Source organism: Prunus persica, chromosome G1 (genome assembly GCF_000346465.2).
Source record: "Prunus persica cultivar Lovell chromosome G1, Prunus_persica_NCBIv2, whole genome shotgun sequence".
Classification (NCBI taxonomy): Eukaryota; Viridiplantae; Streptophyta; class Magnoliopsida; order Rosales; family Rosaceae; genus Prunus; species Prunus persica.
Genome location: NC_034009.1, coordinates 30,464,352 through 30,479,280, shown reverse-complemented (window position 1 = coordinate 30,479,280; position 14,929 = coordinate 30,464,352). Strand labels below are relative to the sequence as shown.

At 39.6% G+C, this 14,929-nt stretch overlaps 3 protein-coding genes and 1 long non-coding RNA gene across 4 annotated transcripts; all 4 read left to right on the top strand.

The window, feature by feature from the left end:
* LOC18791927 (probable protein phosphatase 2C 15) lies at positions 380–4,040 on the top strand. The gene is made up of 9 exons (XM_007222327.2): positions 380–981; positions 1,240–1,656; positions 2,021–2,192; positions 2,302–2,455; positions 2,542–2,605; positions 2,718–2,825; positions 2,933–3,058; positions 3,143–3,375; positions 3,623–4,040. The coding sequence occupies exons 2-9, from the start codon at positions 1,447–1,449 to the stop codon at positions 3,843–3,845; spliced, it is 1,290 nt and encodes a 429-aa protein (XP_007222389.1). The 5' UTR covers positions 380–981; positions 1,240–1,446; the 3' UTR covers positions 3,846–4,040.
* LOC18792716 (probable protein phosphatase 2C 24) lies at positions 4,153–10,628 on the top strand. Its single transcript, XM_007225478.2, has 2 exons — positions 4,153–4,209; positions 10,056–10,628. Exons 1-2 carry the CDS (start codon positions 4,153–4,155, stop codon positions 10,626–10,628), a joined length of 630 nt encoding a protein of 209 aa, XP_007225540.2.
* Positions 11,427–13,300, top strand: LOC109946541. The gene is made up of 3 exons (XR_002269673.1): positions 11,427–12,102; positions 12,392–12,421; positions 13,182–13,300. It is a non-coding gene; the product is annotated as an uncharacterized LOC109946541 (long non-coding RNA).
* LOC18788122 (rust resistance kinase Lr10) lies at positions 13,308–14,162 on the top strand. Its single transcript, XM_020554758.1, has 2 exons — positions 13,308–13,374; positions 13,484–14,162. The coding sequence occupies exons 1-2, from the start codon at positions 13,313–13,315 to the stop codon at positions 13,947–13,949; spliced, it is 528 nt and encodes a 175-aa protein (XP_020410347.1). The 5' UTR covers positions 13,308–13,312; the 3' UTR covers positions 13,950–14,162.

Here is a 14,929-nt window from a genome sequence, read left to right as displayed (position 1 = left end):
TTTACCAGATAAAACTTTGTATTAAAGCTTTTACAGACATTACGAGTGCTAATCTCACTTGGTCACATTAAATTAGTAATATTATATCCCTGTCGACTTTCTGCTCATAATAGGCCAAAACTAAGAAATAAAAAAATCATGGAGAAAAACTCTTAGGATGGATTAAATTATCCAATTAATATTCCGTAAAACTCTCCTGCAATACCTGTTAGGTAAACGACCAACTTTGTGATGCTCTGTCTCGTCTCTAGAGCGAGGAAACGCAACAAACATAATTCCGCTGTAACTTTCTTTATATCCCTCACCCTCTCTCAGTAGTGAACTTTTTCCCGGGAAAAAAAATAAAAAGCTTTTGCTTTTGGGGAAGAAAGAAACGGACTTTTTGCAGAAGCCGAATGTGGGTTTTATTTTATGGATGGATTGCTTTATAGTCAGCCATACCCACTTTTCTGTATTTCCTTTTTACAGTTTAGATTAAAAAGATAGCTTTTTGCCACCGATTTTCGCTGCCATTTCTCTATAACCCAGAAGAAAGCTTTGGATTTTAAAGCTCTCTACCCAGACTACTCTCTGGGTCTCTGATTTCTTTTCTCTTGCTTTTTTAATTGTGGGTGTTTGGTGGAGGAAAAGGTCGAGAAGCTGACTAGAGGAATTCAAAGGCTTTTTTTAATTAAAAGATTAAGGATTTGGGCGTTGATTATTGGGTTTTACAGTTCATACCTTGTCACCAAAACGCGTTACTTCTCCGTGTTGATTTCTTATGTGCTTTATTCTGCTTCTTTGTTGTCTTTGTTCTTGCTTATTACTGTCGCAATCGGATCTGCGTTTGGCTTTGCGCTCTGACATTCTCGCGGGTATTGCACATTATCTCTTCCTTGTTTGTTGGAATCTTTGCTTCTCTGTTCGGTTCCTGAGAAGAAACGAAAAGGACACAGCAAAACTAAGAAGAATAACACGAAAATTAGGAATTTTCTGTTCTGGGTAAGCTGAATTCATGCTTAACAGTGGCATCTTATAGAAAGTTGAATCTCTATGTTTGGCGTTTGGTGTTCAAAATTTTGGTTGCCAAATAATGGAATATGCAAGATGAGGCATTTCCTTATGTATTTTTCTTACATATATTCGTAACTAACAGAGGGTATGCCTGTTGGTATAATCAATTTTTGAATGTTATGGATGCATAAGTGTTTTGAGGACATAGTGTAACCTTGTTCTTTGTTTTGCCAATGATAAATGCAGATCAGCTGTGAGTTGCTGGCGAAGTGTTCGATTTTTCTTTGTTATAATTGGGGGTTTGTGCTAATTGCACTTGCGATACTCAGAGGGGCCACTGATTATAAAAATCTGTAGGATTATTTAGGTGCTTAGCATTAGTATGCTTTTGAGGCAAATAGTTTGATAGTTTGAAGGTCTTGGGCCTCTGGCAAAGACAGTGGTGAGGTAGTTATGGCGTCTGGAGAAGGGAGGCGTCACCATCATAATCTGGTGCCGCTGGCTGCACTGATCAGCAGAGAGCTGAAGAGTGAGAAGATGGAGAAGCCTACTGTCAGATATGGGCATGCAGCTCAATCCAGGAAAGGAGAGGATTATTTTCTGATCAAGACTGATGGTCAGCGAGTCACTGGAAATTCTTCATCAACATTTTCTGCATTTGCGGTAATCTATAGTCTCTTTTATATTTCCACTAGATTCTGTTGTAGCTCAGCTCTGTAGTAGTGTTGTGCATGGGGTATGCCCAATATGTATAAACTTGGTGTGTTAAATGTTATATATCAATGCTCAGCTCTAAGCTCTGCCATTTACTTCCTCCTGACTTGTTCACTGTAAATTTTCATTCCGAACTGTATTGGGTTTATCTGTTCCAACGTAGACAGTAAACGAGATATGTTTGGACAGTTTCTTGTACTTGTACTATTGTTTATAGATTATGGGGTGAAGCAGTGTGCTCAAAACAGTTTTGTTTAGCCATCAATTATTGGTAATCAAATATGATAGTCACTGCTTTTTTATCAACTGCCAGATCTTTGATGGGCACAATGGAAATGCAGCAGCAGTATATACAAGGGAGAATTTGTTAAAACATGTATTGGGTGCTATTCCCCGTGGGCTAGGAAGGGAGGAGTGGCTTCAAGCTTTACCTCGTGCCTTGGTTGCTGGGTTTGTGAAGACTGATAAGGATTTCCAGAGTAGAGGCATGGAATTTGCAACTTGTTTAGCCTTTGTTCTTCCCTTTAGTTTTTTCTTATATCTTGAAGCACCCAAACAGGCCCTGATTATTTTCACTCTTATTATTGTCTGCAGGAGAAACTTCTGGTACAACAGCTACCTTTGTAATAGTTGATGGATGGACTGTAACAGTGGCATCCGTAGGAGACTCCCGTTGTATCTTAGATACTCAGGGTGGTGCTGTTTCCACCTTAACTGTTGATCATAGACTTGAAGAGAATGTAGAGGAGTATGTCTCTGCTAAGTTTCAATAAATCTCCTTTCTTGTTACTGTTCTCTGGATTTACTAATTGAGTATTCGGTATGTAATCTTAGGAGGGAGCGTGTTGCTGCAAGTGGTGGGGAAGTTGGAAGGTTGAGCATTATTGGCGGTGCAGAGGTGAGGGCATCTAGACCTTACAGATTGTTTTTGCCGACAGAAATAGATACTTTTTCTGTTAACATTGTTATTCATTTTTCATTGTGTAATATATGTTGTTTGACATCTACAGATTGGTCCCCTTCGTTGTTGGCCAGGGGGTTTATGCCTTTCTAGGTCAATTGGAGACATGGACGTTGGGGAGTTTATAGTTCCGATACCATATGTGAAACAAGTCAAGGTATCTGTCTCCTTTTGGAACTTAAATTTTAAGCTTGGTTTTATTCAATTGACTGCCTAGTCTTCTTTAGCAAGAAAGCTAACGTTATTCTAATATTGGTTTAAAAGCTATCAAATGCTGGTGGGAGGCTTATAATTGCTTCTGATGGCATCTGGGATGCTCTATCCTCAGAAATGGCAGCACAATCTTGCCGTGGGTTGCCTGCTGAACTTGCTGCTAGACAAGTTGTGAAGGTGGTTTGAACTACCTATGCCTTTTTCTTGCAGTATGCATTGGCAAGAACTTTTTCTTATTGCATTTGATGGATTGTTCTGTAGGAAGCCTTAAGGTCAAGGGGTCTAAAGGATGATACAACCTGCATTGTGGTTGACATAATTCCTCCTGATCATTCAGTACAGCCTTCAACTCCACCCAAAAAGCAGAACAAGCTGAGGGCGCTGTTTTTCAGGAAGAAGTCACGCGATTCTGCTAATAAACTATCCAAGAAGCTATCAGCTGTGGGTATTGTGGAGGAATTATTCGAAGAAGGGTCTGCCATGCTTGCTGAAAGGTTAGTTGCTTTTTCCCTTAATTCAGTTTAGTTGATTCGTGTTCAGATTGTCTAGAAGAATTTCATACTATAGTTGTCTACTAATTGTGAAAAGAAATTTCTTCAACGATGCCACTGCTCTAAGTATTGTCATTTCACATTTTATGACGTTTTATTAGACTTGTATAGCAGATCAAAGTGGAGCGTCTTATCATGGCTTTGGTTACCTTTGAAATAGAGATTGTTGATCATATTAAATCTGTTGCAGGCTGGGCAGTGATGAGTGCACAGCACAATCAACAACATCTGGGCTGTTTATGTGTGCTGTATGCCAAGTTGACCTTGCACCGAGTGAGGGCATATCTGTTCATGCTGGCTCTATTTTCTCCACCAGTTCAAAGCCTTGGCAAGGGCCTTTCCTTTGTTCTGATTGTTGTAACAAGAAGGACGCCATGGAAGGAAAACGCCCGAGTGGAGTCAAAGTAGCGTAACTTGTTTGATATTGTTTCGCCACCATTCTTTTAACCCTTCATTCCCATTTTTTTGTAATCCATTTTCGTAGGCCCAAGCAATATTGTTTGAATCTTACTTTGAATGATGCATGAAATGTATATGTAAATTTGATAAATAATATGAAATGAGTTTTGGGAGCTGAGCAAGGTAACCTCGTTTGGTTTTAGGCTGTATCAGTGCATGTGTGAAAATGGTGTGAATTCTCTTTTAGTAACAAACGCGACGGGGGGTGTTCCATTCATCATATTTTTAGAGAACAAAACACTGCCGCTGACCATATGGCACATGTGGGTCAAAGTTCCAATTTGGGTTAATCATATTGTTGATCTTTCCCCTCCTATTGTAAGCCTCTTGGCAAATGACTCTGTTAGGATTACCACTGCTAGGCTTGTCCCAGTGTAGTTTTCTCTTTGGTTTTCTTTGGGCTTTGGCCCTCCTTGTAACCCGAGAAAACAAACAAACAAATGCGGAGTAATGTCTTTTTGAAAGCGCGTTGAATGTCTTTCCACTAAAGCAAAAGTAAACAAATAAAATAGCGTCTTGTAGATTTCCGAGTCTTGCATATCGAATCTCCTGCCAACTTTAGTGCGAAAATGCTGTCAATTCTCTGTTAGTGACCAAATGCCGAGTAAATTATTGGAAATGTTATAAATTAAGAGGAATTTGAGAGGAAATTGAGAGAGAGAGAGAAAGTAGATGTTTTCTCATTCATTTCTGTGTATCCAAATAGAAGGATGTGAGCTCCTTAAATAGAAGGGTGTGAGCTCCTTCCAACATGTGGGCTCCATAATTTACAACACTCCTCCTTGGAGACCACAAATGATACGGAATATGTCTCGTTAAAAACCTTGCCAGTAAAAACCCAGTTGGAAAAAAAAACTGGTCAAAGGGAAAAAGAGTACATAATCATGTGTAACATAAAATTCTATGTATATTGACGCGCGTGCGACACTGCCTCATTAAAACCTTGCCAGGAAAAACCCAGTGGGATAAAAACCTGGACGAAGGAAAAAGAGTACAATGTTTGAAGATCTTTATTGATAGCACGCTCCCCCTGATGCTTGGCAAAATATCTTTAAGTCATACTGTTTGATCACCTTTCTGAATATCGTAGTTGACACTGCTTCTGTGAGTCAATCTTGAGCGTCACTGCCTCGTCAAAACCTTACCAGGAAAAACCCAGTGGGATAAAAACCTGGATGAAGGAAAAAGAGTACAGTGTGTGAAGGTCTTTATTAATACCACGCTCCCCTTGATGAATATCTCCCCCTGAAAACTTCATGACTAGCTTTTCCAGTATGCGATCATAGAAATTTCCAGGGTCCGCATATCTAATAACACTTGGGCTATTTGTAAGTTTACTCAAAAAAAAAAAAAATGCCCGTATATGGTGTTATGTTGAGATAGCATCAAATATGCCTCACATCATCCCAAAATGATGGTGATGGAAATATGCCTCACATCATCCCAAAATGATGCTGATGGAGTTGAGCTCTATCTGGAAAATACGATGTACGGTACAATATACTTCTGGAAAATCCTTAAAGTGTCCAACGGATAATCCTCATAAAAATGCTTCAATACTTTCTTAGTATAAGCAAGAATCTCGTTGGCATAATGCTTGATTTTTAAGTCGAGATAAATATTTCGTGAATTCTGCAGAAGCTTTAATGTGTTGCAATCACATTATAATCAATGTACTCACTGAGGTAATTTATTAATATTGAGTACATATTTTGTGCTTCAAGCACATGTCCTTTAGGGACTTGCTTTATGCAATGTCAATCCTCTCAACGGATTTTGTTTAAAATGGATTAAACTTTATGACACATTATATAGCTTTAACCCAGCTATTTATACATCTTTAGGAAATCGCTTCTGGCGATATGCTCCGTGCATTTAATAACCCTTAAAGATAATATGTTGGTCTCCGTAATTGTGTAATAAGGGGGGCACAATTGAATCTGTAAATATGGAGAAAAAACCCAACATTCCTTGTTTCTGCCAGAAACAGTGTGTCATACAAAGTAGTTATATTCCCTTTTATTCCGAACACCCAAGTATAAATTTCAGTATTAACATCTTTTGGGGTTCGTACTGTGGATTTGTTCTTTCACGTTCATTCTCATCTATAATGGAATTACCTCATTCCATTTTGGCCAATAAAATTGTCGACATTTAATAACTGAACGTGGTTCCAATCAACACAGCCCATTGATGATTTGAGTAGCTACTCCAAAATCAAAAATTGTCATTCATCAATTCATGATCCCACCATTCTCATTTGTACGTGCATGCATCAATTATAAGCATTTATTTGCCTTTGGGTACCCAAGCCACTTCATGAGGCTTTTATTATATGAGAATGTGGATTATAACCTCCAATGGAGCGTTATTTAGCAGTAGGGCGTGGATAATCTCCATTTAGGGAGTTGGAACATTTAGAACCCATATATCTGTCATGCTGAAGGCATGCCACAGATTAATACATTCATGTCAATTAATTGCTGGGACCTTAACCCATATTATGGGACTTTAACCCATTTAATTTGCTACGCATTAGGCGTGCACAATATCAATATTGACATGTCAAAGGATTGTCCTTTCGGGACTTCAATCCACATCATTTGCTACGCAACAGGCGTGCATCATATTGATCACTGCTATACCCATATTCTGTTCTTATGGGACTTTAATCTGTGCAGTGTATTATCAATGTATCCAACTTACAATCTGTAAAATTTGCATTAATAATTCATGGATACATACAAGCCATTCTTTTGGAACAGACTTATCTCCCCATTTGGTTACCTTTCAAGATAAAATATCAAATAAGTATATAAGCATATAATAACACAAATACTGCTTACATCCTTAGGTGGGAGAAACTTTTCTCAAGTATCATTCAAGCTCGTATCTGCCCAGTAAATATAATGTAGCGCTTGATGATCTAGTTATATCCTGCAAGAGCAAAATCACAACTCTTTTCTCTGTCAAAAATAAATAATCCTCAGAGAGTTACAAAAAGAGAAAAAATGCAAAAAATTGTGATATTGATTGCAAGAGAAGGTAAGCAATCAGGGAAGGAAGCTGGTGGGAACAGACAACAAGCTCAGCAATCAAAGAAGGAAGCTGGTGGGAGCAAACAACAAGCTCTCATTTCTTCTAGTTTAGAAGAACTTCCGGAGATTAGAGCATAAGGTTGCCTTCACAGTTCCCTGATGTGGCGGAAACGTGATCAGGGATAGTCTCGCTTCCTGAATGGATGATCAGAGATAGTCTTGCTTCTCAGGCATATTGAGTGTTTACTGATAAGAAAAACAAGTAGATATCGCATCACTAGTTTTGGAGAAAACTGGATGTCTTCTGCAAAGAAAATTCCGTTAGTAACACATTTATACACAAATAAGAGGAATAGGTAGAACCGGTGAATTTCAAATTAACCATAAGAAAATTGCGAGATTCTCGGAGTGCTTTTGAAAAAAAAATAGCTCCGTGAAATCCGCAAAGCAAGATCGGTTTTTGAAGAAAATAATACTTTGAAAACGCCGAAAGTGCCGACAAACATTAATGGAGGCCACGTGAAGTTTTGGAATCTGGGAAAGAAAAAAAAGAATATGGGGATCCGAAAAGATATTGGGATCCTGAAAAATTGTAGCCATATTTCCTCCTATAGATATTGCCTTTGCAAAACTTGATTGGAGCAACTGCGTTTCAACTTAACTTCCTTCATTTTCTGAAACTTTAGTTTTCTTAAGACTTTTCTTCGAAACCTTCTTAAAAATGGCTTCCTCTTCTTCCTGCCCAGATTATTTCAATTTAAATGATACTCCCACAACAACCAGTGACGCCCAAGTTTGGCGTCCATCCTTTGTATCCAAAAATCGTCATCTCACAGTTAATGATTCTGTGATGATGAATGATGCTACTGCTGTCATAGTAGCTAGGAATTTTATTACTCCAATGGATGAAATGCTGTTAACAGGGAGATCAGAGGAAGAGGCCATTGATGACTCAATGGCTTTTAGCATTCAGAGTGCTGCTTCTGTTTCTAACATGGCTGATCGTTTGCGTGCTAGAGCAAACGAGGTTCAGATTTTAACAACTGAAAATTCGTCTCTCCAAAGAATGCTTCATGAGTCTCAACAGGAGGTTGAGAAACTTAAAGGAGAGAATAATGCCTTGTTAAAACTGGTGAGTTCGTACTCTGTTGATACACTGAGAAGGCTAGACATGCTGCAGGTCTCCAATGAAAAAATTTTGGGAGACCACGAGAGGATCATGGCTAAGCTTAAGAGGCGCCGTCCTCTTCATTCAGAGGCTTCTAGAACATAATGTATTTTTATAGATTTTACAGGGCCTGCACCTTCATTGCAGGAAAAAATCTATCTGTTGTATGTTCCTGTAATAATAATTGCGCACATTCATAAACTTGCACCTGTGGTTTTTACGTCTTTTCAAAATGACGGTTTGGAACCTTGTGCCTTATAGGTTCAAATAACCACATCGACTCTCCCAAATTTCATATTTCAACGTATGGAACTTTTGGCCTGGGCAAAACTCAGAATTTATTCACCCTTTTCAAATGGACATGAAATATGAATTGAGTAAAAGCCACGCTAATATCTCATATATTTGGGTTCATGAGCTTCCGGCCCAGATATAACAAAATAGGTGGGGAACCTCAATTCATCATTCTCTTATGCCAAAGAAATATGTGGCGTACCACAATTTGCAATAATACCTCAAGGGTTGTCCATTTAATTGTTGGAACTTTAGGTTCTCAACACTGTTAGATTTTGAACTTCAGGCCAAAATCACATATTCTCATGGTATGGACATTCAATCCCCTTAGATTTTGAACTTCGGGCCAAAGTCACATATTCTCATGGTATGGACATTTTTACAATTTTCTGTACATATTTCTGGACTTCAAGCCCTTACATAATTGTCCATATTTTGAGGAACTTCTGGCATCTCATTTAATTGGTCATCCATGAGTTTAAGGAACTGCAGGTTCCCTTTTGTATAGTGATAGTTTACCCAAAATGGTAAATATTTATGCATACATCACTATTCATGTATACGGCACTATTCATGTGTACAGTACATTTGCCAGTACAGTTATCATCCATGTGTACGGCATTATGAACCAATACGGTACTGTTACATCATTAAGGAACTCCAGGTCCTTATTTACATGTCAAGGATCAAGGACCCTCAAGTCCAATCACATGTTTACAAATATAGTACCGGAGAGACTGCCAGCTCTCATATTAACATCATCATCAAGGATCTTCAAGTCCTGATGTAATTGTATGATGAGGATCAAGGAACTTCTGGTCCTGATCTGCTTACTGTAAAAACTCATCATACAGCACAATTAATTCATAAAATAAATTGCTGGTAAATAAATTACTGGTATGGACGATAAACCCGCACCATACTTTAAATAAAAGGAAATATAAAGTATGAGGGTTAATTCCACATCATACTTTTAATAAAAGTAAATGTGCAGTAAAGTAAGTTCATAAAGTATGAGGGTTAATTCCACATCATACTTTTAATAAAAGTAAATGTACAGTAAAGTAAATTCATAAAGTATGAGGGTTAATTCCTCATCATACTTTAAGTAAAAGTAAATGTGATAAAGTAAATGTGCTTGTATGGGCACTAATTCTGCTCCATACCTTTAAATAAAAGTAAAGGCGTGGACGATAAACCCGCACCACCCTTTTAAATAAATACTGTTGTATGGGTAATAAACCTACACCATACAGTAAATAAAATAAATGCGCGGTAAAGTAAATTTCATAAAGTATGAGGGTTAATTCCACATCATACTTTAAGTAATAGTAAATTTGCGGTAAAGTAAAGGCAATTATTGGTGGGTTCTCATCAACACCACGATCAAATAGTATAGCAGATAATATTATTATCGTTTGTGGAAGGCATCATGCTTGTCGCTTTCCACCTGTAATCTGCACACTTTCGGTGGATTTGCTGTTGGATCTGCTTTTGCTTTTGTTGAGCACTGAGAAGCAAGAGGTGGATTCTCTCATCAGATCTACCATCGACAAAGTCCTCGTCCTCCGCTTCGGCCGAGCTTCCGATTCCGTCTGCCTCCTCCACCATTAAATTATGAAAGGTACAGTGGTAGCTGAGGTAGCTGAGGACTTCATTCTTAGCTCCGGCCCGGTCCTCCACCATCACCTCCACCATCACCTGCTCATCTTCGCTTCCATAACATTGTCAATGGTGGCGATTCTAGGGCCGTGCTCTGCCGAAATGGCAAGGCGTTTCCTCTTTTGGTTGATCACAAGCCGGATCGTCTAGACGAGTTGAAGCGGATCGAGGAGGCGGGTGGCCGGGTCATATACTGGGATGGTCCACGGGTTCTCGGAGTTCTCGCCATGTCAAGAGCCATAGGTGACAATTATTTGAAGCCGTACGTGAGCTGTGAGCCAGAGGTGACGATCACGGATCGGACGGCGGAGGACGAGTGTTTGATATTGGCGAGCGATGGCATGTGGGACGTGGTGTCGAACGACACGGCGTGTGGGGTGGCGAGAATGTGCCTGAGGGGGAAACGACTCGCGGCAGCGGAGGCGGAGACCGATGGGTCGTCATCGTCGTCGTCGGACAGGGCGTGCTCCGACGCTTCGATGCTGCTGACGAAGCTGGCATTGGCCAGGCACAGCACTGACAACGTGAGAGTGGTGGTCGTCGCCAGGAAGAAGGAGTGCTTGCTCTGGAATTGAAGGCTGGGGAAATGAAATTGGGTTTCTCCGGTTGCAGACGTCAATCCCGAGTGCCAGTCCAAGTAGAAAAACAGAGCTGCAAGGCTATAACTAACGGAACTCGAGAAGGGTATTTTAGTCTTTTGGTAATCTGGTCTGGTCTGGTCTGTCTCTGTGTGAGCGTGTGTATGTGAGTCCTGTGCAGGTGTAGAGAGAGAAGGGGGGAGATCTGTATAACGGAAAATGTTTTGGATTGGTGGTGGTTATCTGGGAGAGTAATTTGTTGTTGCTGAATCTGATAGTTTTGCCAAGCCAGGTTGGGCTGGTTTTGTGCCTGAGAAGGGGTTAGGTGGTTCAGCCTAATTGAGCCTGGTTGCTGCTGCTGCAGCTGCTCAAAGAACCCATCTGAAAACAGGGTCATGGAGGAGAAGGAAGGTGACCTCTGCCATTGACATGTAATTTTCTTCGGGTTCGGTTCTGGTATGCTTTTGCATATAGAAAACAGAGAACCCAGAAAGGAAATCCAAGGGAGAGACTTTGGTTTTCATAAGAGAATTCAGCTGGTATTGTTTGAGCAAATTCGTGCTGATAACGTGTTATAAATCAAGAGGAATTTGAGAGGAAATTGAGAGAGAGAGAAAGTAGATGTTTTCTCATTCATTTATGTGTATCCAAATAGAAGTGTGTGAGCTCCTTAAATAGAAGGGTGTGAGCTCCTTCCAACATGTGGGCTCCATAATTTACAACAGGAAATGCATTAGTCTTTGCTGAAAGAAAAGTAAAGAACGGTATCCAAGTTGCTATTGTTGTTGACACACAATGGGTGGTGGTGGTGGTGCTCTGTTTATTTTCTCTCTTCTCACTCATCTCGTGGTTCTTCACTTTACCGAAGGAGAGAAAATCTACAAACGCTGTCGTCCCCACTACTGTAATGATCAACTAAAGAAACTCCAGTTCCCCTTCAAAAGTAAGACGCAGCCTCCTGAATGCGGGTTGTTCACAGTTGATTGTTCTGATCAACATAATCCGAGGATCCAACTGAAAGAGAAAGGATACTGGCATGAATTAGAGAGCATCTCTCCAACAAATACGATTTTTATACATGACAAAGAGCTTCAGCAGCGCTTTAGAACAGATTCCTGCAATGATAAATTTTTCAACGATTTGAGTCTTCCCAGCCCTTCTCCAGTCCTTGAATTATACGCAGAGAGACCGATCCTCGTCAAATGCATCACCACACCAACCCTCCCCATTACAGATCTTAACATCATCTGTACAAATGCTACTACTTGCTATACTACTTGGTCTAATGATAGGTTACCAAGTCTCCCACCATCGTGTTCAACCATGCAACCTCCCCCAAGTCTCCCTTCATTGGCTACTAAGTTCGACCTTCAACTGCACGTAAGCGAAGCATGTTATCGATGTTATGATATAAAAGGCGAATGCGGTGTTGATGACAAGGGAAAATTTAAATGTTCCTTCGGATAAAAAGGTATATACATCGGAATAGATGTACATCAAATTAGATGCTTCCCGCATTTACATGACCCTTCGTTATTTATCCATTTCCTTTCTTCAAATGGTACAACTCTCAAAAAAAGGAAAGAGTCTGTTGAAAATACTTTGTATTCGGTACAAACACACACACACGCAAGTACATATGAGTTTTTAAATGATCGTTATGCACTATCTTGTTTTTGTTGAATGCCAATTATACGTATGCCACTTCAATCTTCTTTACTTCAGCTAACAAAATTTTCATTTTGCAATTTATGTTGCAGGAGATAAATTGGGATTGAAGCTAGGACTAGGTAAGATTGATATCTCTGAAGTTAAATATCTAATTCATATGGATGATCATCTAGGACAACTATTATAACCCAGAAAGGAAATCAAATCAGTCCCAAGTGCCTCTCAACAGAGGATTACTTTTCTAAGCATAACATGAAATAAACAAGCTTTGAATATTACCATATTTCTTGCAGTGTACACCGTTCATTAATGCCTCCTTTCCCAAGTTTTGCACTATGTGCTTAAACACGGTGGGGGAGTAAATTGAATGCTCTCTAAAAGATACCCTTGATCAAATTTAACTCTCTTTTAAGCAACCGCTGGTATAAACTGCTCTGTAACTGTTATATAATTTGACTTAATGCAGTCCTTCGGTTAAAAGTTGACCTCTCACTTGCATGCTTCAGGTGTTGGCCTTGGTCAAATATGTCTTTCCTGTTCTCTCGACTAATTCGTATATGCTTCTACAAAAAGTGTACATTTTTATAGCACATCCCTCAAACTTAAACAGTTAAAAACATGAGGACAACAGAGATTCTTTCGAAGTTTTTGCTGGCCAAACTTTCTCAGAAAAGAAAAAGGCTGGAAAGCTAGCTAGTTTGTATATTCCTAGATGCACTGCATAAATTTGTCAGTTCCTTTCCTTATCAAATATCTAATTGATATGGATACTTATCTGGCACAAGTTAGCAGTAAATAGCAGGTAAAACTTGCTCGGTTTATTGAATTTTACATCTTGTACCTCATACAAATTTGTTGTTGTCTCCTTTCTTTGAACAGTTGCTGGAGTTGCTGCCATTGGAGTTCTAGGGGCTATTGTTTGCTGTTTCTTTTGGAAGAAACAAAACCAAAGTCGTCAAGTTCATATTTGATGCAAACACCCCAAAAATAGATCATGGTCATCACTTGGGATGGGAAGCATTGGATCGAATTGCCCTTGGCATTGCTCGAGGATTGGAGTATTTACATCGCGGTTGCAAAACAAGAATTCTGCTTTTTGACATCAAGCCTCATAACATTCTCCTTGATCAAAAGTTCTTCCCAAAAATCTCTGATTTTGGCCTTGCTAAAATATGTAACAGGGAAGAGAGTATTGTGTCAATAAGGTGCGCCAGAGGTACTGCCGGTTACATTGCTCCAGAAGTATTCTGTAGAAATTTTGGAGGGGTCTCACACAAGTCAGATGTGTATAGCTACGGGATGATGCTCTCGGAGATGGTTGGAGGAAGAAGGAACATCAATGCCGAAGCTGAAGACACAAGTGAAATATATTTTCCACACTGGATTTACAAGCGTCTGGAACTGGATGAAGAACTTGGTTTGCCGAGTATCATGAATGAGGAAGACAAAGTAACAGCAAGGAAGATGGTAATAGTGAGCCTGTGGTGCATACAAACAGACCCTTCAAACAGGCCAGCGATGAAAGATGTGATAGATATGTTGGAAGGCAGTGTTGATTGCTTGCAGATACCACCCAAGCCTTACTTGTCTTCTCCTCCAAAATACCCCGCAGGTTCTTCTACAGCTACATTGGTCTCAATACAATAGAATGTCCCCTGTATTTTACTTGAACACTTCCATGTTTATGGATAATGAACTGTATGCTTATGAAGTTTGCTAGGTGTGGATCGAACATGTGGACTATTTTATTAGTGTTGCTCATAGGGCCAGTGACTAGAATATAAATCGGTGAAGTGCCATTGAGTTTATCTGTCTTTCTCTGTTTTAATGGCAGATAAGATAGAGTGCTTTGAATTGAGACGTTCAATCATTATAACACTTAAGTGGGGATATTGTATCATACCATGCAATAATTGTTTTGCACAAAGACCACCAAACCTGAACAGGGGTTTTCCTTACCAAAATGAAAGAAAACAAATAAACAAAAGCCTTGAAGAAATATATTGTGAAGAAAGAATAGTATCCAAAAGCCTGGTTTTCATTTCAAATTCAAGAGTCTAATATGTGAGGCAGCTTTCGGAAACTCAAAAGCTGTCAACTGTCAGAGCCAAAGACTTCGATTGGGGAATTCTCAAGTCAAAGCTATCCTCCTTCAAATACAACTCGTACTAATAATATTATTATTATTATTATTATTATTATTATAATTCCCTCGCTGCCATAATTTACAATATCCCAGATGAATCAAAACTTCTGCATCCTCATTGTTTGTGAAAATAATCTCACGGGAGAATATTCGCCAAAGATTCCTTCGTCTTCTCTGCTTCTCTCTCTCCCTGCAAAACAGATCGGAGTAAAAGGACCACACCCGGGGGGTGTTGGCCAAAGGCCCTCCGATGCCTAAGTCAGGTAGGGTGTTTCAAGGAAAACCGGGTGGCCATAGCCGTGTGTGGTGGCCGGAGCCCTGTGTGAGAGAGAGAAAGAAAGGAGGTGGCTAGGGTTTTTGAGAAATAATTTATGCAGAGTTTCAGTAGGAATTTAGACGTACCTCAACCATTGTGTATGGCTATACTTTTATAGTAGTCTCGGAGGCTAGGGTTTCTAAGGAATAATTCCGTAGATGGAAG

Bases quoted from the DNA above. Each gene is read 5' to 3' on its own strand.
- LOC18792716 (XM_007225478.2), top strand. From the start codon at position 4,153: ATGTGGGTCAAAGTTCCAATTTGGGTTAATCATATTGTTGATCTTTCC. The intron at 4,210-10,055 runs GTAAGCCTCTTG...CTTCATTCTTAG, and splicing joins TTGATCTTTCCCCTCCTATT to CTCCGGCCCGGTCCTCCACC.
- LOC18788122 (XM_020554758.1), top strand. From the start codon at position 13,313: ATGGGAAGCATTGGATCGAATTGCCCTTGGCATTGCTCGAGGATTGGA. The intron at 13,375-13,483 runs GTTGCAAAACAA...AATATGTAACAG, and splicing joins ATTGGAGTATTTACATCGCG to GGAAGAGAGTATTGTGTCAA.
- LOC18791927 (XM_007222327.2), top strand. From the start codon at position 1,447: ATGGCGTCTGGAGAAGGGAGGCGTCACCATCATAATCTGGTGCCGCTG. The intron at 2,193-2,301 runs GCATGGAATTTG...TATTGTCTGCAG, and splicing joins TAAGGATTTCCAGAGTAGAG to GAGAAACTTCTGGTACAACA. The intron at 2,606-2,717 runs GTGAGGGCATCT...TGACATCTACAG, and splicing joins GCATTATTGGCGGTGCAGAG to ATTGGTCCCCTTCGTTGTTG.